General features: G+C 36.9%; 1 protein-coding gene across 2 annotated transcripts in view; it reads left to right on the forward strand.

Moving 5' to 3' along the window:
• The window catches only part of DGKH (diacylglycerol kinase eta), a 179,739-nt gene extending 157,211 nt beyond the window's left edge, over positions 1-22,528 (forward strand). For both annotated transcript variants that reach the window (XM_078070315.1, XM_036106980.2), the window contains exons 28-31: positions 2,429-2,548; positions 2,884-2,992; positions 4,455-4,585; positions 9,454-22,528. In XM_078070315.1, the coding sequence (XP_077926441.1) occupies positions 2,429-2,548; positions 2,884-2,992; positions 4,455-4,585; positions 9,454-9,543 (450 nt within the window). In that variant the 3' untranslated portion in view covers positions 9,544-22,528. The remainder of the gene's footprint in view (positions 1-2,428; positions 2,549-2,883; positions 2,993-4,454; positions 4,586-9,453) is intronic.
• Positions 22,529-22,947: the final 419 nt, after the last annotated feature.

Raw genomic sequence — 22,947 nt, forward strand, 5'->3', positions numbered from 1 at the left:
ATTGGTATGGTTTTTAGATTCGCTTAAAGGGCAGCACTTTCTAGACTCGCTGTTTCAAGAACTAAATTCAAGAGCTAGCCCTATCTCTAGATTAACTCAGATTGGTGCTGGAAATGAAGTTTCGGGCAGGTCTGAATTGGACCACAGTCAGTGGACCTCAAGTGCTAGAAGTCCACAGATGTCCTGTTTGGTCTGCCTGGAGTCTGCCTTGTCAGCCTTTTATTCTCTCACCAGTTTCAAACGTTCTAGAATATTGGGTCTTCTCGCCACCTAGTGTTCGATTGTGGGTTATTCACACGCGCTGCTCTAACTGTAGAAAGCCTGATGCATTACGATGCATTAGCTATCTTTTCTTCCTTGTCACGATTCTGATGAACTGATCCGTGATGATCTTACAACATTCCTCTTGACTGTAATTTTATCTCTTGCTTTGGAAAATAAAGTGGTAGTAAAAGTCATAGTATCCGGCATAGTGGGAAAAGAGGAGGTGTGTCACAGTCTAGCTAACAAAGTGACTGTGCTTGGAGTTTGATTGGGGTCCGGAAGGGTACCATCCTTGGAGCATCTTTTACTTTGAGAAGAGAAGCTTCAAGGATGAATGACACCCATGGCTCTTACCCATCTCCAGAGGAAGCTGAAGTAGTACAACTTCCTTGGGGCAGGACGTGGCTGCCTATGTTATGGCCCTGAAGAAAAACTTTTAGGAAGACACATTGATTACCTTTTTTGATAAAACCAATGGAACATTTTGCCAATTCTTGGCACTTTTGTTATTAACTAGAGTCTTCTTGTTGCTCTTCTAAAATCAGTCCAGTGAAATCCAGTGAGCTGTGGCTTTGGTCCCAATTTTTATGTGAAGGACATGTATTTTTTGTCTTATTTGAAATACAAAAGGTAACTCCTGACTGACAACAACTAGAAGCATAACTTGTTCTGTGTTTTAGCTCTCTACACTGAAAGCACCCATTGAGTGTTAGTTGGTTAGTATTTATCAATTATATTATGTTCATATAGAACAACCCACACAGACTCTTAATCATTTCGATCTACTTCTGTCATTGTCTAATATGGGTGTATGGTTTAAAATGTATACCAGTGAATTTTTTCAAAACCTTTGACCATATTGATGTCAAAATACAGTGTCAGTCATATTCGAGATCAACTAAGGCTTACACTTTATTTTGCTTCTAGAATGAATATGCAATACCATTTTATCAATTTTATAAGACGTGTATTCTTAGACTCAAAGGAAAGTAGTAAATTTTACATGACAAGGTGGAGAATCTCCATATTTTTATTAACTACTAGAAATGGTAAATACCTTGAATAACCAAGGAGAAAAAAATGACCATAATAAATAACAGGAACAATTTCGCTGAACTTTCAGTTTAAAATTCTGCAAACCTGTATATAGATCCTCTACAATCTTAAAGTAATTTATGAAAGGATTGATTCTCTGGAATAGACCTTAGAAATAATCTGGTCACTTTCTATTATTTATTAAGGAAGAAACTAAGACTCTTACCATCAGTCAGCCTTCCCTTGGTTGCATAGTTAGTAACAAAGCCAGGACCAGAAGGCAGTCGCCTCCCTTCCTGTTCTACATGTAACAGTGTTTATTTCACCTTTACTATTGAATTTATAAGTGCTTTTTAATAGCTGCCTCAAATGAACGGATAATAAGTGACCGGTTAAATTCTCCTTAAAGTTTCCAAACCCTCTTCCAGATTTCAGACCATTCAGCGTTTTGCTTTTGCCCTGATTTTTACAACAGCTTTTCGTCACAAATTTTTCTGAGATTCATGGGTTTTTTTTTCCCCCTTAAACTTATTATTTTAATTCTCCAGGAGATTTCTGTGCCAAGCAGTTCTTATGATGTGACACGTTTTTGACCAATTTTTAAAATAGTATTATTTGCTTACATAGCGGCCCATGGAAATCGGAAGGATTTTTGCCACAAAGAAGTAGAATAGTGAGATTACTTACTAGCAAGCAGGCAGACTGGGTGGATGGACGCATGGATTGGAAGGGAGGGAGAGAGGAAAGAATTTACAAAAAAAAAAAGAGAGAGAGAAAGAAAGAAAGAAAGAGAAAGAAAGAAAGAAAAAGAAAAAAGAGAGAGAGAAAGAAAACCACCAAAAGTGATACTTTTTTTCTGTGACATTATTAAAGTCACACTAGCTACTTATCTTATCTTTGGGAAGTACGGATAAATCTATCCAGGTTTTTCTTTTTTTTAAATAAGCTCAATAGAAAATAATCTTTTCTTTTTTTCCTATATTCCTGTATCTTACCAACAACAATAACCTAGCCTAGCCTAATAAGAGATGAGGATGTTCGTTGTCAAAATAAAATGAATTTCTCCTGTTTGAGATTGGTCACTGAGCCTTGTTTTATTTTGTGTTTTTTAAAATTTGCTGGCGAACAGCAGTTAGAATCCCCGCACGAGGAACGCGTGTCTAATGCCTTACATTCTGTGGAGGTGGAGCTGCAGAAGTTAACGGAGATCCCTTGGCTTTATTATATCTTACACCCAAACGAAGATGCGGTATGTGAAATGTGGCCTGTTTCTTTATAAATGCAGACGTTATGACAATCAAATTTGAACAAGAGATATTCAAGGGAGAATGCATTTTGAATACCACTTTCAAATGTGCTGCTCTTGAACAAGCGAGCAAAGGCTTTTCTGTGAACAAAGGTACCACACGGGAATCAGTACATTTTCAAGGAGTACGTAGCATCATGCACTTTAATTGTTAACAAGCCACGGCTTCAACGGTGTGTTGTGCTTATAACCTGTTCCTGCGTTGGCTTTAAGATCGGGGTGAGTTTTTCTTCTCCTAACGTCCTGAGCAAATTCCTTTTCTTGCCCCACTCGAACAGGAGCCCCCCATGGATTGCACCAAGAGAAACAGCAGAAGCACAGTCTTTCGTATCGTGCCAAAATTTAAAAAGGAAAAGGTTCAGAAGCAGAAGACAAGTTCACAGCCTGGTAGGTGATCTGCACTGCAAGGGAAAGTAAAACCCTGTGGAAAAGATGACTCATTAAAGCGATGTCATCGAGGCGATAAAAATGTTCTGGAATTATTTGTGGTGACCCTTGCACATTATGGAGGTAGTAAACACCATAGAATGGTTAAAATGGTGAATTTTATTTTATGCTCATTTTACCACAATAAAGCAAATCATGTCACACCTAAAGTAAGTCCCCCAACCAGTAGGAGTCTTTAGCAACGAAGCACACAAGAAAACGAGGTGGTCGCTGATGGGCTTCTACTCTGTTCAGTGGACGTCAGTGTGTCTGTTTAGATGGTCCTGTGTCCTGCGTAACAACAATTCAAGGCATCAGTGGTGTGTAACTTGTTTTTCTTCTTCAAAGTTCAAAGTCTAGCTCATTTTGATGAATGGCATGTTGAAACTTCCATTTACTCCTTTAACTTGTTAAATAATTGATTTTTCCACCTAAAGTTACGCATTGTCTTTCTCCTGTTTCAAGGACTTCCTACACCATGTCAGCCCCTCAGTCGTGACAGCCCCCAGTGACACTTGCATTCTCAAGCGAAGATTAAACTGTCTGTGGTGGTATTGGTCTGGTTCCCTTTCCCCCTTCCCCTAGGAAGTAATTTTAATGCTGCAGTGGTGCTGAGGCTCCTTCAAGTTCTGTGTAGATGGCAATAGGCGCCTTGCACGATCAAATCATTTTATAATCCTTCCAAGTGAGCTGTCTCCTTTTAAAAAAGTGATATATGACCTGATTTTTGACAATTGTAGAGCAGCCACTGAAGGGCATTTTAAAACCAAGTATGGCAAATAAATAAATTTGAATTAAGCTAATCAATGTCAAATAAAATGTATAAAACAATGATGATACATATTGAAAAGTAACAGTCCAACTCATCTTAGCAGTACTGACAGTTTTCAGAAGACATTAAGGTGAGCTAACAACACATTTAGTGCTATCATTGTCAATAATTGTGATTACGAACCGTAACAGAATCAATAAAGGCATCCCTTGAATTCAGCCAGACCTGGAGCCGACGTCTGTGTAATATTCAGAAGCCCATGTCAGATTTTCAATTTTCATCAGCACTTGTAGCTACTTCAGTTAGAACTAGTTTCATATACGGTCTAAAGGAAGTCGTCAGAGCTTATTTAGATCTTGGGCTATTTAGATTGTGTAGTTGGGGCGGCTTGGAGAGGAAATGGAGCTAAAGCTCAAGGCACGGTGCACAGCAGTGAACATCCCTGCATAGTCAGATCTCTGTGTTGATTGAGAGGCTGTAACCTGCATGGGAGAAAAAGCGAAACGGGAGTTTTGTCGAAACAACACCTTTAACCTTTCCCTTTGCTAGCACTGCCGCTGTACTCTGTTTTGCATCTTCTTTGGCCAACCTTTGCTTTGTAATGCATTGAGCATGTAGAAATTAAGGGGGTTTTGCTCTTAACTTTGGTAGTTCAAAAATGGGGCACAGAGGAAGTTGCTGCTTGGCTGGATCTGCTCAATTTGGGAGAGTACAAAGAAATCTTCATCCGTCATGACATCAGAGGGGCTGAACTTTTGCATCTGGAAAGGCGAGATCTTAAGGTATTTCCTTTGTGCTACTCTTCTGCTTTTGAAAAATTCCCAGCAAAACAGAATCCTTTCTCCTGCACCTCTTTTGTTACATGCTTATAGCTTGGCTTCTGTCCTGCAAACATGCAGTAATCTAATACGCATTGTCCTGTGGTCGGAGTTCCTTGTATGCTTTTTAAACAAGAATGTCAGCAATATTGTCCTATCAAGTATCATTCTCTGATTATTATGGCTAAAGCTTAGCATGAAGTTAGTAATTTTTTTCTCTGCATCCATTGGTATGGCTGTCCCTGTGTTAATACTTCCAAATAGCTCATGTTTCTATCAGCTCATTTTATTGGATCAGCAAGAGAGGGGATCACTGTTGCTGAAAATGACTAAAAAAAATCTAATAAAAGGTTAACAACTAAAAATTGATTCAAAATACCAATAACAAAGTTTTCCTAATATGTGGAACTAGATTAGAAACTTACAGCAGTGGCAACTGAGGGTCCTATGATGTTGTTGTGTTTCTGACTGCCCTTTCAGAGCTCACGTGAACAACTAGACCTCTCTGTGACTTACTGTTATACTTGTATTATGCTCAAAAAGAAATTTATTATTTTCTTTAGTAAATGAAGTAAAAATTATGCTTCGCTTTTGCTAGAATGCAGCTTAGAGCCTATTTGGCATTTATTTCAGAGAAAGAAAATCATTAATTCATGGTCTGCAGCAATTCCCTTTTATTTTGGGGGATGGAGACTCAACATGGCCAAAGTAGACTATTCTATTCCAAGGTTATGCGTAGGATTTTGTCATGTTGGATTTTCTTTTTTTTTGTTTTGTTTTGTTTTTTTGTTTTTTTGTTTTTGTTTTTGTTTTGTCATGTTGGATTTTCTTACCAAACACCGCCATTTTAAAATTCCAAGATTGAGTAATAAGCAAGTGACAAAGCCTTTAACATATGTTGGAGTGATCTCTTTCCTGTAGACCAAGTTCTGAATTGCACAGAATTATGATACAGTGAATTCCTAACAAATTCATGAACTGCTGTGCCTTTATCTACAAATGTGTTAGCAGAGATCTTTGCACAATTAGTGAGTAATATATAGGATTTTATAAAGCAGAGTCATACAGTTTTAGCACATTAAAAGTGGACACCCCATCTACCTAAACATTTTTAACCAGGATAATAAAACAATAGATTAATTAATTACCGCAGTTGAGAGTCCCAAATCGGAAAATAGCAAAATATACAGGACTAGAGTTCCTAGAGTAAAGGTTGACTTCAAAACTTGGAATGAGTGCACGAAAAAATAAATGTAGGGGATCATTATATCCAACATATTTATGTAGCTTCTTATATCCTTGGCAGGCAGCAATATTTATTGAATAGCTACTGATTGATATATTACGCCAGCCTCTCTAGGAGCTTACATTTCATTTGCCATGAATAAGCATAAATTCAAGGAAAAGACTGAATATGTGTGTATATATAATTATATATGTATATGTTATATATGTACACGCAACCATAAACATACAAATACACACACACACACATACACAATGAGTAAAGCAAATATTTGCAGAATGGAAAAACAAAGCTCCTACACATAGGAGAGTTAGAGTGATAGGACTTGGCTGGAAGAAAGAGTATGAGTAAAAAGGAAATGGTTAAGAATTATTTTCATAAACTTTCTCTTTAGCTTTATCATGGGACTTTTTGTTTTCCTTTGTTTTTATTTTTAATGCAAATTACATCCTTTCCCTTAAAACTTTTCTTTCAGAAATTTGCATTGACATCGTCCTTTTTAACTCTTTTCGTTCTAAAACGGGGCGTGGGGGAATGAAAAAAAGGAAGATAATTTTTCGGAAGGAGGCTGCTATAGAACAAAGCTGTGAAGGTAGCAAATGAGCTCCCCTTGATCTCTGGTTGTAGCTAGACGAGGGAGCAGACTCTTCAGAATAAAGTCTTTAAGTGTTGCTAAAGGATCACCTATTCTCTGGGTAACCTTGTCCATTCCCGTTGCTGCAAATACGGTCCATGAAGATGTCCGTGGTTCACAGGTTTGTACCTCCAGCCCTGACCTCATTTGGGAGCTTTAGGATTTTATCACCAACTCTACTTGATAGTTGCCTATCACATGGGGGAGTCAGTCTTAACATGTCAAAACCCAAACCTCTGTTCTGCGGATATCTTCGTAAAAGCACCCTTCTCTCCTTCCAGGCACTCAAGCCAGAGAAGCCCACAGTCATACTCAGCGCCTTCCTCTTCCTTATCCTGGTCCCCTAACTCATTAAGCCCATCACCGAGCCAGGTTTCTAAACTCCATCCATTTCTCTTTCTGCTTTCCACGCTCCTACCGCATGCTAGGGCACCGCTCGCCCGTGTGAGACCAGAGTTCCTAACTGGCCTTTCTGCTGCTACCCTTGCTCTCTCTAGCCCATTACCCACACGGCAACCAGAGTGATCTCTTAACATCAGATAGATCACCTTTCAGTTACTTCCCATTTTACTGGAATAGACTCGCATCTTTGGGAGGTCTACACGATTCTGCCCATTTATGGAAACTTCTGTGGAATCACTGGCCCCTCGCTGGGCTGTACCCCATCCACCCTGGCCATTGTCCATTTGCTTAAAAATACTAGACTCTTCCTCACCTTTAGAGGTGCACCCTCCTACGGTATATATCTCCCACGACCCGGCACCTGGCTTACTCCTGCTCAGACCTTGGCTCAGGTATTACTTTCTTATCAGCAAGACAACTAGAGATAGCAATGTGACAGTGTTAAGGTGGGAAAGGAAAAATATTTCTGAGGTGCTTTAGGAAATAAATAAACTGATTGCATTATTCTCCTTCCAGGAAGACCATAGGCAAATGTGAGGGACACCAAAAGACAGCGGCAAAGACGCAATGTTTTTGTTTGTGTGGTTGGGTTTTTTTTATTTTTTTTTTTTCATTTGGAAAGTTGCATATGAAAGATAACTGAATATCTACAAAGCATGTCTCTGCAAAATTAGACCTGTTCATCCAAAGAAAGAAAAGGCCCATAATAAAGAATATGATAAAAATAAATTAAGAACGATATAACAGATGTCATGGCATAACTTTATCACAGCCTAACTCCTAGAAGACATGAAGGTATTGAGCTCAAGATAGAGAAATATAGCTAGAAGTTAGTGTAATTCTGTGGAAAACATTCATCTCATTACAACCAAAATGGTAATTCTGAGTAGAGTCTGCTTCTCCCAAAGAAGTTTTTATTCTTGAAAATATAATGTGCGTATGGCCTGAAATAAAATATTTAATATTAAGTGTGTTTCTTAATCAGATAATTATGTTATCACAAAGCAGAAAGAATATTAAAATATCCCACTCAAATCAAAGAATCTAAATGCAACTGTAAATGCATTTATATTTCGCAGTTTGGTAGCAGGCGCGGGCTGTCTTTCCTTAGGATTTGGCCTTGCTTTTAAGTTTGCTATGTGAGCATACACTCAGGAAACATAGTTGCCTTAAGACTGGTTATGAATAGCCTGGTGTCCTATGAGAAAATATTTTTCAGGGTCCGTTGCATATTGTAAAAATGTGACCCAGAAATTATCTCAAGCTTGACAAGAGAACTTGCTGTAGAAAGAGTATTTTCCAGAAAGATTCAAAATTGTCAGTAGCATCGCTGCTATAGAATTCAGAGAGCCTGTAGAGTATATGGAAGAGAGAGCACGTGTGTGTGAGTGTGCTTACAATCGTCTGATCTATTTCACTTAAAGCTTAAAAATAAATAATGCTCTTAGCTTACGAAATGGAACAGACTTTTGGAATCTTTATCATCTCAGACACATAATTTTGTGGTACCTTATAATCCTGTTTTCGAGGCTGCTTTAGAAGCCATCTTTTTGCTAATTTTCAGATATTTCAAGCCCTCTCTTTTTTATGCAGAATTGGTTTGACTTCATGTATTAGCCAATTGATAGTGCCCATTACACTTAAACAAATTATAGGGTTCAGAGGCCTTCACCCTTTCTTTTAGTTTTTCAAGTAGTGAATGTCATGGCTTTCTTGTATGCATCTCCTTCATTCCTGCCACAAGGATTTATTTGCCGAGTACCTGCTGTGCGCACTACAGTCTGGAATCCTCCTCCATGCTGAAAGCTAAATATTGAATTCTTGGCCCTTTAAAGGAAGATGGTTCTGTAAGAAACAAGGAGGGTTCTGAGGGAAAAAGGCCACAAGTGTTCTGAGGAAAAGCAGCAACCCACAGAGAGCTAGGTTGAAGTAATCTTTTATACTTCTGCCTTACCAAGTAGAACAAATATTTAAACAGTCTGCTCAAATCGAAAACTCTAAATGTAACCGGAAATGCATTGACATTCCAAATTTAGCTGGTGGCCACTGATCTCTGTCATTAGGATTAGGCTTTACTTTGAAGTTTAGTATTTTAGGACGGAAGTGCCTTCAGGCCACTTGCGGCTGCCCTGATGTCTCATGTCACTTTTCTCAGAGATCCCAAAAGGACCTGTGTTTTAAAAAAAGAAGCAGAAGTAAAAAGGAGATTTTAACTCTTGAAGAACCGCCATTGTGTATAATTTCTGAGAATGTTACATTTAAGAGTTTGTATAAGATGTGATTTTTTTTTTTTTTTTTTTACTGGTTGGTAATGTTTCAGTGTCAGGTTAGTTTCGCTTTATAAATTGATTTTCGTAGCTTATGCTTCCTAAGTCATTGAGTAGAAACTAAACTAAATGAACTGAATGCTAATTATACTGTTTGCTAGTGAAATAATTAATCCCCAGTTTTCTCTTGTCAATAAACTTCTTTCTTTTCCTTCTCCTTTTTTTTTCCTACCTTTTCTTTTCTTCTTTTTCTTTCTTTTCTTTCTTTCTTTTTTTTTTTTAGGACCTGGGGATAACGAAAGTGGGTCATATGAAGCGAATTCTCCAGGGAATTAAAGAGCTTGGAAGGAGCACTCCCCAGTCTGAGGTGTAATCATATTGGTGCTATTCCTTGGAAGGGAAGTAATTGCTACTTAATGCAAAGCTCTTAGAAGCAATTGTCTGTTTCTGTACTTTTCTGCCTAGAAAAGCAAGCACCAGGGAAGCACCTCTATGGCTTGATATTTTGCTGTGGGTGAAAATTTTCATTTGAGGTATTAGAAAATATTTTTGTGCCAAATAATACATTCCACAAAGCCATTTCCTTATTGTGCAAACTTGATGTGTTCAAATATGCTCATATTAGTAAGAAGGTAGGAAGAATCCGAGACAATTGCATTGTCTGAAAGGTGGAAACGTTTACTTACGTTTGACTTTCCTTAAACCTGGTCAGATGGAATGTTCTTAGTATGTGACTGCATAACAATATGTGGCTAAAACTTCTTAGGTTTCATTATTGGAGGCATTGGCTTCTTCCTTAAAGTCACTGGTTAGGAGACTAAGATATAAATTAGGTTGTGTTTTGAATGTTAGATTGGGTGTCACCTCAGATTCCTAGCATTCAGTGGTCATAGAAAATGGTTGAAACCCCTCAAATATTATGAATGAATGCAAATCTTAATGCACGACATTCCTGCCTGAATGGTCTTTCTTTTTCTTGCATGTCACATGTAATCTCGTAAAACTTAGCTTTCATGTCAGTTTTAATGGAATTTAATTTATTACTACTGAAGTACCCTTTTGTTGGTTCAAGGCACTTTTCTGTTCTTTGATGTGGGACTTTGGATAGATGCTGTATCTAAGAATTTGTGACCATACGTCTGTGCCATAATCAACAAATGATACACATTTTATGCAAGTCAATTTGATGTCACTCTATATCATCAACAGTAGACGTGCGCATTAAGAAAATCTCTGGATATTTTTATAAAATTACATGTTCTGTTGCCGAACAAAACTTATTATAGCTTCCCAAACCAAAATTCCCACATTTTGTGGGGTTTTTTTGCTTTACTTTAGTATTTATTTAATACTCTGTTTGCATTTATAATATAGTGGGCTGTTGACATCCAGGAGTTTCCCCAAGGTCTCAACTGGGATTTGTATACTGATTGGTCACCCAGACTTACCCACTTAGCTGGAGTGACTACTGACACAACTTCTCAACAAGAAATTTAAATTTTTAAATTTTTTCTTAAGGGCTTTATATTATTATTATTATTATTATTATTATCTCACTTAATTCTTATATCAGGTAGATATTATTTTCCTTTTTCTAAACCACTATACTTCAGTGTAAGCTTATTAGGAATTAACATTACAATTACCAAATCTTTGAAAGCCAAAGGCATGTGTTAAAAAGTCACAAAAATATCCTTAAATAATCTTTCTTTAGACATTATGTACCAAAAATTAATTATAATATTTAAAAATCTATTATATAAGAGAAGAAAACAGGGTATTGACCCAGTGGTGACAATTTTCATGAAGTAGCCTTCTAAGTAGGTGCTCAATAGATACACATACACACACGTATACATACACACTTGTGTGTGTCTATACACATATACATGTACATTCACACTTACATATGCATAATCTTGAAATATACTCTCATTGATATTTTCTAGACAATTATTTGCCAAATGCTTAATGAGAAATATTAGTGGGAAAGCATTTAAAATGAACATTGTCAGACATATAATTTAATTATAGCAAAGGAGTTTAAATATTTGACACTTTATTCTTATTCATAAATTGGGTATTTAACTACTAGGAAAAAAGAAACCACAAAATTTGGATATCTTAAAAATAAATGAGCCTGATGAGTTCCTGACCAAATGTGTCTGACTATATATTTTACCTGTCTAAGTTGTGAATAAATAGAAATTTTCCAAAGGGAATTATATCAACTAGTGTGAAAGAGTCAAAAGCTACTCACTTCATATTGGAATGTTACCTACACTTATGAAATCAAAGGGCTTCTTTTCCAGTCCCTTTATAGTCCCCACCTCCCCATCCCCTGCAAGGGGTCCTGCTTTTCCAGGCATTTCCCTATAGAATTAAAAGAGAGATGCCAGCCTCTCTTTGGAACTCAGCTGTGAGATCACAGATCCCTGACCAGCTCGGCCAAAAAAAGAAAGGTAGGGGCAAAGAGGCAAGGAACTCTAGAGAAGAATTAGCTAATATAAAAATCTTTATTGATTTCCGTTCGCCCAAAATACCCCTTTGCCACTGGAAAAGGTCTAAGCTATTACATGTTCAGAATTTGAGAGTAAGATGTGAACGATTAAATTTTTTGTTTGATGTTGGTCTTTTTACTCCTAGGTAATAACTCTTATCTATGCTGTAAAACCTCCATTAATGGACTCTTTGGTTAACTAGCATTTTCTTGCAGATGGCTTTTGGATGAGGGAAATCCTTTAAAATGACAATTTTGCTCTCTTTTTTGTCGTTGTTAAATAAGAGCAATTTTTCCTGTATGCTTTGCCTGTGCGTGGCTGGTGTGGACCCAGATGACCTTACTCACGTCTGCTTGCCAAGATGGTGTCCTCAGAGCCTCCTCAGGCGCTTGTCAGCGTCACAGAGGAGCAGCTCCTTAGAGTTGATGGGGCCTCGAATAAAAAATAGGAAGAGCTGCTCTCTGGAATCTGATCACAGCTCAGGGGAGTGCAGGTGGGGCCTTTGTACCTTGATCCATTCCTAAACTGAGGTGAGAAGCTTAAACCTGCTCCGGATTGCCAGCTTTAATTGCACCGTCCTGCCGCTAGGCTCTCCCACACCTGGATAATTTGGGAGGGGTGAAGGGGAATCAGAGCCCAGCCAACATCCATTCCCCTACAGTCTTATTCTCCTGAGGAAGAATTTGTTTTATATATATATATATATTTTTTTTTTTAAGATTTTTCTTTTAAAGATTTTACTTATTCATTTGACAGAGAGACACAGCAAGAGAGGGAACACAAGCAGGGGGAGTGGGAGAGGGAGAAGCAGGCTTCCCGCTGAGCAGGGAGCCTGATGCGGGACTCGATCCCAGGACCCTGGGATCACGACCTGAGCAGACGCTTAACCACTGAGCCACCCAGGCACTCCTAAGATTTTATTTTTAAGTAATGTCCACACCTAACGTGGGGCTTGAACTCACAACCCCAAGACCAAGAGTCCCATGCTCTGCTAACTGAGCCAGCCAGGTGCCCCAGAACTTGTGTTTCAAGGAGGAAGGGGAGAGGGTCAGACCTAAGTAAAATTTTAAAGTATTCCATTTTTCCCTTCAGTATTATCCCACCTCCCTTTATGAGTTCCCTTCCGGCCTCCTGGCTTCCCATCTCCCACATGCCCAATACCGTGATGGTTGCTCAAATCCTCACTGCCATGTGTGACCCTATCTTCATCAACTCTCCTTCTGCAAAAGGACTCCTTTCACCTCTCCCTACTTAAGTGCCCATTATGGGTCATCTAAGCAAAGTGTTAGGAAGAAAACAATTTAAAGAAACTAATTTTAGGGGCACCTGGGTGGCTCAGTCGTTGGGCGTCTGCCTTCGGCTCGGGTCATGATCCTGGGATTCTGGGATCGAGCCCCGTATCGGGCTCCCTGCTCGGCGGGAAGCCGGCTTCTCCCTCTCCCTCTCCCCCTGCTTGTGTTCCCTCTCTCGCTGTGTCCCTCTCTGTCAAATAAATAAATAAATCTTTAAAAAAAAAACAAAACTAATTTTCCAGTTTGCATTGTATAAAAGGAAACCTGCTAATCTAAATAAATTGATGGGTTAGATACTTTGGGGACTGTGATATAGATTGCTCTGGCTGAGAAGAGACGACCTGTGAATGTCTAGACCCATGCTGTCCGATATTGTAGGGACTAGCCACATGTGGCTATTTAAATTTACATTGATTTAATTAGAAAGTTAGTTTCCCAAGTGCACTAGCCACATTTCAAGTGCTCAGTAACTATAGTAGACGGTACAGATGTTGAACATCTCCATCATTGCAAAAATTCTACTGGACAGCACTGGTCTAGATCATCGATACTCAAATGTGGTCCATGGACCAGCAGCATCCATACCACCTGGGAGCTTATAGAAATGCGGGATCTCAGGTCCACTCCAGACCTACCAAATCTCAATCTTCCTTTTAAACAAGATTTGTCAGTGATCAGCACTGGCCTAGCCACATTTTATCCCTCCCGGCTATTAGGGATTCAAGGTCTTCAAAAAGCCCTCAGAATAGCTCATTCCCCAACCCACTACTTCCTAGAAATCCCAGAAATGAGCTTTAACTCACTCATCATCCTCACTGAGTTTTCTTCTCAATGCTTATTCCTGATTCTGGTTCTAGATAAACCCTGCCTACTCAGGGGTTATATTTTGGTAGCTAAGATAAAACAGGAGATTGGCTGACCAACGTAGCTGGCCTTTCTCCAGCTCCCCACCTCACATCTAAGTCACTAACAATCCACATTTGCTCAGTTTCTTGCTCACGTGGCATTCTTATTTGTTCACAACTTAAGTCACAGGGAACATTTCAGAAGAATATGTACTGAGATAAGTAAAGACCGGGTCAGTCTCCTACAACTTGTACATTTCACTTTCTCTTATCACTAGATTATCTTGTTGACATAGTTCAAACTTAAGGATACAAACAGCACACGCACGTGAAATGAATCGCTAGGCATGGGAAAAAAAGAAAGAAGCAAAATGACTCCAAGTAAACTGAATGTGTCATTAAAGTCCTCAAAGAAGGCATGTTTTGCTGGACTTTGTTTTTCTTATTATGCCAACTTATCTTGATTTTTCAGAGACTTAATAATTGCTTAAAGTAGTGCCTGCAAAGTATCATATTTTTGATCCTTAAAATACAAATTATTTAATTCTATAATATGATCTTTCCCAATGATTTATTGTCAATACTTAATCATTTTTACATACTGATATCATTTACCAAGACATTACTGCCTAGAGATTCTTTAGCTAATTTTAAGGAATAAAGAGGGCACTATTTTAGTCCTAAGAGAAGTTATTTTTAACAGGATTTGAGAAAGAAAATATTTATGCAAAGCTATGACTTAGAAAATTACAGTGGAAACCTCTATACACATCATTTCTGAAGTAAATTATCTATTTAGTCCAACACAATGGACTTTCATGTTATACAGATGCGAATTCTTCAAGGATATAGTTTTTCACTAAGCTCCATAAACATTACATCTCTCAGCCTGACGTTTAGGATCTCTCCTGCCCTCTCCCCACAGAATGAACTCATCCTGCATTTTTCAGATGCAAGTTGGGTAAAACAATGGGTTCAGAGTATGATAATAATACAAGTGGCAGTTTTAAAACACCAAGTTTTTAAAATCAGTTGGAAAGAGTGAACAGTGAAGATTCTTCAAATACTAACTATTGGTCAATGGAATAACCTCCCTCGCGGTTCTCATGGTGCTTGGCAGCCATGTGTCTCCCTCTCTGGCTTGCCCTTGCCGAGAGCCATGGGGCCTGGGACTTGTTTGTCTCTGCTAGGCATCTCCCCTTGACTTTTGTATAGTGATCTCTGTGTCAGATGGTAATATGATGCCTTTGCAGTAGGATGCTTCCCTAAAGAAACAACCAAAACTTTAAAAAGGCAATGATTTTAGTTTTTTAATACCCAAAGCATTCTTTACCTTTATTATTGCTTCTTTTTATTAATGTCTCCAAATTTCATTTAGAGACATGTCTGTTAGCAGAAAAAACTATAAAGGTTTATCATTACAGAGAACAGAGAGATAAAAGACAGCTGGACTGTACCTATTTGTATACTTCTTTCCGTTATTTTCAGGAAAATAAGTTTAACAGTAACTGAAACTGCACTAAACTCAGTAACAATGTTTAAGATAAAAACCCATATTACTACTGTAGATGAACATACTGATTCCCCTTACGTAACTAAGATATTCTATTTACACATATTTATATCTTCTCTCTTAATTTTTGATGCACATCCAAGCTTAAGTTGGAAAAACAGAAACCAAGCCACTACTTAAAAGCTAGAAAAGTTCACATAAAACATTTCATTTTAGCTACAAGTTATTCATTGCATAGGACTTTATAAATAGTCTGGGTATTTCATAGGAACTGCATTTCAAGAGTAAATTTACCATACCTAAAAGAACATAGGGATACTTTTAAAATGCATTAAGATAAGTTCCATATTCAGTTGATGATGCCATTGAAGTAGGATAATGCAGTTAGATAAACAAGCTGAAAAGAAAAAAGAATATATTTTGTGGTCCTTACTGTTTGCACTATTGTTTACCACAGCTTAGCCATATCTATTTGTATATTCTAAGTATTAAGCTGATATGTAGCTAAAGATTTCTTACAGTTCTGGTAACTGGTAACTAGTGCTGTGAAAGATTTTGGTATTGTAACCGTCCCAGTTTTGTGAGTTATATATTGTATATTGAAGATGACTAATAAATTGGAGTAATATATTTATCTAGAGCTGGGGAAATATGATAATTATTTTCAGATCTTCAAGTAAGTTGTATGGAATTTGTTTCTTCCTCTCAAGTGAGATAAAAGTCTCACTTTTATGTTAAAATGTCTATTTATACAACAGGTTTCTCCTTTTACTGGTTTTATTAATTTTCATATTAAAATTTTTCTTATCTTTTGATACCAAAATAATTATCATGCTGGTTATTCAAACTGCCAAGATGTATTTTAGTTTGCAGGAATTTTGGCAGACAAAATATTTAATAACAAACCAGCTTTGTATATTTTGTGGCTTCGGGGGCAAGAATTTTACCTTTGAATCTCTATGTGAGGCAGTGCTGATATTAACAAAGTCAATGATAAGACAGTATTACTTGTGATCATCAGTAGAAGGTTTTCTCAAGTTGTATAAATCAGTGCATTTATTTATTATGTTGTGAAATTTAATCTTTATACAAAATGCATATTCTAGCTCTTTTTACTGCTGTTGCTTAGAGTGTAATAGGTCTGTTAATGATTTACTTACGTACTTGAAGTACTCATTTCTGTCAAACAGATGCCCAATTTTTTCCTTGTTAAAAAAAATGGTATCTTTTTTACCATCATCGATAACTAAATAGTAATAGGGATTTGTTAAAAAATAACTTGCATATTTAAAATAAATATGGAAAAAGGCATAAAGCCAAAATGAAATCACCAATATTAAGAATTTAATGTAACCAAGGGATTCACTGTGCTGTATTTTCTCAATATATATTTTATCTTCAAGTCAGAACTTCTTTTCTATGATAAACTTTGTTTTTCTTGTAAAAGAGATCTCAGCGATTGTATGCCATTGTATAACACTCAACTGACCACTGAGATTCTTGAACCCCAAAAATATCACCAACTTCTAGGGGCCAGCTTTAGATTCCAGGGTGTGTATTTTTAACGCATATTTGACTGGCCTACTTTACAAAGAGTAACCTCGATGGATAATGCTTTATTTGTTTCTGTCAATTAAGTCAGTGGGATTTTAATCGAGTTTTGAGTTACTTTTGTTTAAAAAAGTATTCTTTGTTCAACTCTTAAAAAATAGAAATTTGAAACATAATGGCATAACCTACCACAGAGAATAGAATTACGTGTTTTTGAGGAAGGAAAAAAAAATGTCCTGACCTAATGTGAGGCAATGTTGTACACCAAAGAACCCGATTTAATAAGCCCTAAATTCAACCATCTTATTGTTTTACAGTGTGAACAATAGGTGAATTGTGAACTGTTTAAGAACTATAGTAGGAGATTAAGAATTAATTTACTATAACTTTAAAGAGAGTTTTGTGTTAATTTTACTGTTGCACAAGCAATTATTGAAGGCAAGAAAAATATATGATAAACATTATATTGAAATATGGAAACATTATAAAGAAAAGGGAGCTCAAGCTGGTAATTTGGCAAAGATTTAGAAATGAATAGTATGAACATAGATATCTTCCACCTTATATTATAGAAACGCCGAACATGTGTGAGGTGGATGGTAGGCACAATACCACAAAAACCAAGAAAGTCACACTGGTCAAGTCTGAGACTGGATCCATGTGGTATCAAAATAGCCAATGAATTCAGGGAGCTCATTCTATGGTTGCAGTTTAGAAGTCAGTGAAGCAGGTAGTTTGGATGACCTCATCGTTTGTGTTTATCACATGACGAAAATGTCTGTGCTTTGTCAACTTCGTGATTGACAGAGGAAGACCGAGTCAGGATTTAGCTAGTTCCTGTAGAAGAATATTTGCAAATGTGGATCGGACGGTACCATGCAGACTGAAGAGATTCTCATGAACTTGCTAAGCCTTGAGATTTGTTAGCAGTGATAGATTTTCCTTTCGTTTGAAACAATGAAAGATTGTCAAAATTTACAATATCGTAAATAGCTGAATTACATGATTCTGGAGTTGGAAATATGGTTTAGATTTATTTGTTTCTGTAACTGACTCTGGCACTGGCTCACTGTGTCTTTTCTACAAACTGTGCATGTGTTGGTGTTTCAACTGTCCCGATTAGAAATGGCACACAATATTATCAATTCTAAGTACTTGGTAATTTCTCTTTTACAGCAGAAATTATGTAAGTGTGAATCATACTTAAATTTACCAATTCTTTCCCGCTGTCGTTTGATAGACAAAGAAAGACTTCCAAAATTATAGTACGAAAACTGAAAGTCCAAACTAATATCCCTGATGTTCAGTTTGAAAGGAGAGTGAGGTTACATTAATACTCTCTACACCAGAGTAGGTTATGGGAATTTTCATCTGTGTACTACAGGTTCATATTATTCATTCACTCCCACTTCTAAAATCTTCAGAAATTTAGAGTAATTTTGTTTTTTCTACACTAACCCCAACCAACTATTTTATAGTAGCATATAGATACATTTTTTTTTAAATTCAGATCTTCATGTCTTTTCTTAGATAAACTCCCCAAAGAGGAAAATGTCTCCTTAAATCAGTGGTTACAAAAATGAATATGGGACTTTCTTAACTTGTTTTTTCCTGTGGTGTCACTTCCCTATACTAAGTGAATTCTGAATGTTTCCCCTGCTGTTTGATCTGAAGCTGGATCTCTAGTTTACATTCTCTGGCTGTGGAATGGTGCTCCCTCATGCAAAGTACCTTCGCAACTTCCTGTAAAGAAACTAGAGGTTGTTTTCATTGTTACCACAATGGAAATCTGAGTACAGTTAAAGGGGAAAAATTAGAATAGCCTTGTTAAAATCATTAAATATAGGTGAGGGTAAGTGAATACTGACTTTTATTTTTACCTGACATTTGAATTCAGTCACTGACTGATACTTAAAAATTTTATTCCTAAACCTGGTATTTATTATGGCATACTATGATAACTTGGAGCTCCTGTTACATCCCCTCCCCCTAAAAATGTTGAAATGATGAGAGAGTGTAAGCTGCATGATAGAGGGAAAAGCCCGAATCAGAACTCGTCTGCATGGGATTTTGATGTGTCTTAACGATACAACCTAGTTTTCAAGAAGACAGGTCTCTAAATGGTGGTTCCAGAATGATTTGGTACAGTGCCAGGAAGAAATTATTTTTCTGGGTATTTACTTCTCATGATGACCTGGCATACAGATGACCCTAGTATAATTCAAGTAATTATAACTTTTATTGGAACCTACGGGGTTTACAAATCTCAGTTGGGTATCAGCTTTTTAGTATACGTGATGATGAGGATGGAAGAATTTTAAACTTGAGCAGCTCTTTTGTTTCCCCACCTCCTTTTACTTGGAAAAGCTATCAGAAAGCTTTTGAGAGATGACACAGTTTTCATAGCACATGATGTGATTATGTGCCTCTGCCAAACTCATAAACTAAAATATGGAACAAAACCATTGCTTAACCCCAATCTTGGTTTTGGATTGTATAAGCAAAAGCATTTTTTTTATATTAAAGTTTTCTCAGTGTTTATGCAGTTGCGTACTTCATTTTTTTCCATCTCAAAAGTTGAATTGGCATTTTATGTTCTATTTCTAATTGTAAGTAAACCAATAGTCCCCTTGCCTTAGTCAGCCCTCTATCAGTACAGCCCTTCGTGATCTTTCTCTCCTGTGCTTTTGCCACAGTTTTTCCACAACCAGTTTTCCTGCATACATTCTCTCCTACCTCTAGTTCATCTTCCACGAGGTCGACGGAGTGGTCTTTCTAAAACACACGTTTGCGTTGTCATTCCTTTTCTAAAAATTCTTACATAGGTTCTCCTTTTTGTGGAGCAACCTAACTCCTTAGCGTGACAGATGAGGGGCTTACTGGCTTGGCCTCATCCCCCCCTTTTTAGCATGCTCAGCCGCCATTTCCTCTAGAGACCTTTGTAATTCAGGAATTTGGAGCTACTCCCAATTCATTGCCTTGGCATAATCACTTGCCAGAGATCTACACTTTCAAAACTCAGTTCAGATTTAACTTTCTGTGAAGCTCTACCTGACTTTCCCAGCCAGAGTTTAGTATTTCGTCCATGCTCCATAGCATCTTGAAACTTTCTCTGTTAAAATAACATCATATTTCAATAATATATATATGTCTGCCTTTTCCCCCCACCCTCTGAATTTCTTTATCTTTGTAGTCTCAGTGTGGGGTTAGCACATAATAGGACTTCAATAAATGTTTTTGAAGGACTGAAGGTAATAGACCACCCGAACTTCTTTATATTTTTATACTTTCACAAATGCAAGCTTAGACTCCCGTGAGTCACACGAGGGGTGTGTGTATTCATGAGCAGGTAAGCATGCATGCACTCTGGGCAAGCCACCAGAGGATGAACATCAAGGGAGAGAGATTGTTTGGAAAAGGATAGTCATTTGTTAGCTTTAAATCGGAAATATTTACCAAATCTGAATTCTTGTTTCTTAAAAATGAGGCTTACAAAATTTTCACCTGTCAAATTCTTGTTTATAATTCACAAATATGCCCTAAAGATTACCTTTCTCCTTTGAAGACACATTCAGTGTATACAATTATTTAAAACACATACATTGATCACCTACACAAAATAAGATTTAAGAAAGAATCAAAACCAATAGTGAAGGTGAAATTTTCTCAAAAGTAATAGCCAGAGATATAGACTGAATTTGTGTGATTTCAGGTCATTTGTAGCTCATGATTATTTCATTTTTTTATGATGCAAATGTAAGACAGCTTTTCTCTACTGTTATCACCCCTTATAGAACATAAAGACTAAAATCTAATACCTAACAGTTTGTTTTTCTTTTATGATTCTGTAAAACCTTCCTACCATGTTCCCAAATCATGATAAAGGTCAACACAAAAAGTTCTTCGTAGTTAATAATTTCTAAAATTAAATAGTAATAAAAAATGCATGTCACTAAATTAAATGCCCTCTTCCTTTTCTCACTTGAGAGACCTTTTTCTACCTGCTTTATACTTGACACTTAATTAGATGCTGGGAATACAATAAAATAGTTTGTCTTCAGAATTATTTTCTACAGCCTAAGAAATTAGGTGGACAGGTTTTAAACCAAATATTTCTCAGGTGATTTCAGAGTAGTCTTGTTCCACCCCCAAAATTAATCAAATTCTAGGTCATAAAGAATTATTCCCATTTTTATGTCCAGTTTTTATACACCACAAATAATGTTTGACCATCACTTGTCGAGTACATCTTTCATCAATCTATAGAACCCCATTTCCACAACCCTATGTGCTATGTGTGGTCCAAGAGACTAATAGATTTGTCCAACAAGGGTTACATTTCAAGTCCATTTTAGGAAGGCATATATCCCTATTAATGCCACATACACCAAAATATATGAAGTATGCATTGTAGACCCACAGCAGAGGGAAAAAATTATAAAGTTATGCTTTCTGGTATACTTCAGAGACTCCGTTTGAAGTTATGGGTTGGTATTTCCTCCTCGATTATTTTTCATGGGGAGTAGGGAGTAATAATATTTAACGGTAGCATACTTATCTGAGCACATAGTAAATATACTACTAGTATTTGTATGCCCCGGTGCACTGATATAGATGAAAGAAAACAAAAACATTTGAGTTATAAAGAAATTAACTGCTCTGAATATTTATTGATGGTTAAGCGATAGGGTTCCCTTACGGGAAGGAAAAAATTATTGTCAGTAAGTATGAAAAAAACCTTACTTGTATGTATATTTACATTTTGATAGGTCTATTTTGAAGTCATTCTTGCCCATCAGTATAAAGTATCAACCATTTATTTGTTCTCTAGCAAAAGGAAATTCTTATTTTGATACAACTTTACTCTTTGTTCCATATTGTAAAAGGTCCACAAAAGAAAGAGGCTCAGAAGACTGGGCACTTATCTCACCTTTCAATGAAGATAATTAATAATTATTTGCCTCCCTACTTACATCATGTTGAAAACCTCACATTATAGCTCCTTTTGTCCCTTACATTTCAAGATAGTTTTAACCTAGCCTTTTGCCATATTATTTATAGTTAAGAATTTACTACATTTTGGTAGTCTGTTTTGAAACTTTTACTTGTATCAGAAAGATGCAAATCATGTCTATTTATTACACAATGGGCTCTGTTTGCTGCAGAAAAGAGTGAAACTTTTAACTGCTTAGCACACTTGCCAGTGAAATATACCTGACAGAGCAGAGGTTATAACTTTGGCTCTAATTACTTTTAATAATGGTAAGAAAATGTGTTTTGTTTGTTTACATGCTGTTTACAATGGCATAATTTTTTAAATATATACAACTGAGATATTTATTGCATACTATTTTAAAGATGTTTTATGTGTTTTCACCTTTGGAATATATTGTTACAGTTACTTATACAGATAATTTGGGTGGCTTTGTTAATGTAGCTAGTAATTTTTATGACTACTAAGTGACCAGTTTTCCGTGCCTTTTATTGTGGGATGCATGATTATGTATTTATTGTACGGAAGTCACTGATGTGTGTATTTTTGTACTTTGCTGAGAGTAATGGTTGATCTCGATGTACATGATGATGAGAGATGCCTTTCCCAAAGGGCACTGCCTTGAGATCGTCCTTCTCAAATAAAAAGAATGCATTTGGAAAATGTGTGAAGCCTACTTTCTTTGTGGTGGGAAATCTTATTTTTTTAATTAAACTTTTTATTTTGAGATCATTGTAGATTCACGTACAGTTGTACGAAAAAATACAGAGAGAGATCATGTGTCCCTTTTACCCATTTCCTCCCCATGGTAACATCCGGCAAACCGATAGTACAATATCACAACCAGGATGTTGACATTGACAGAGTCCAGATGCTGGACACTTCTCTCACTCCAAAGCCACACAAGGATCCCTTGGGTTGCCCTTTATGGCCACACCTACTTCCCTCCTGCCTCTGTCCTCTCCTTAACCCTAGCAACCATTCATCTCTCTCCACTTGTCATTTTATATTAATGGAATCATACAGTATATGACTTTTTTTTTCACTCAGCCTAATTCCCTGGAGATTCATCCAAATTGTTG

This window comes from Halichoerus grypus, chromosome 4 (genome assembly GCF_964656455.1).
Source record: "Halichoerus grypus chromosome 4, mHalGry1.hap1.1, whole genome shotgun sequence".
Lineage (NCBI taxonomy): Eukaryota > Metazoa > Chordata > Mammalia > Carnivora > Phocidae > Halichoerus > Halichoerus grypus.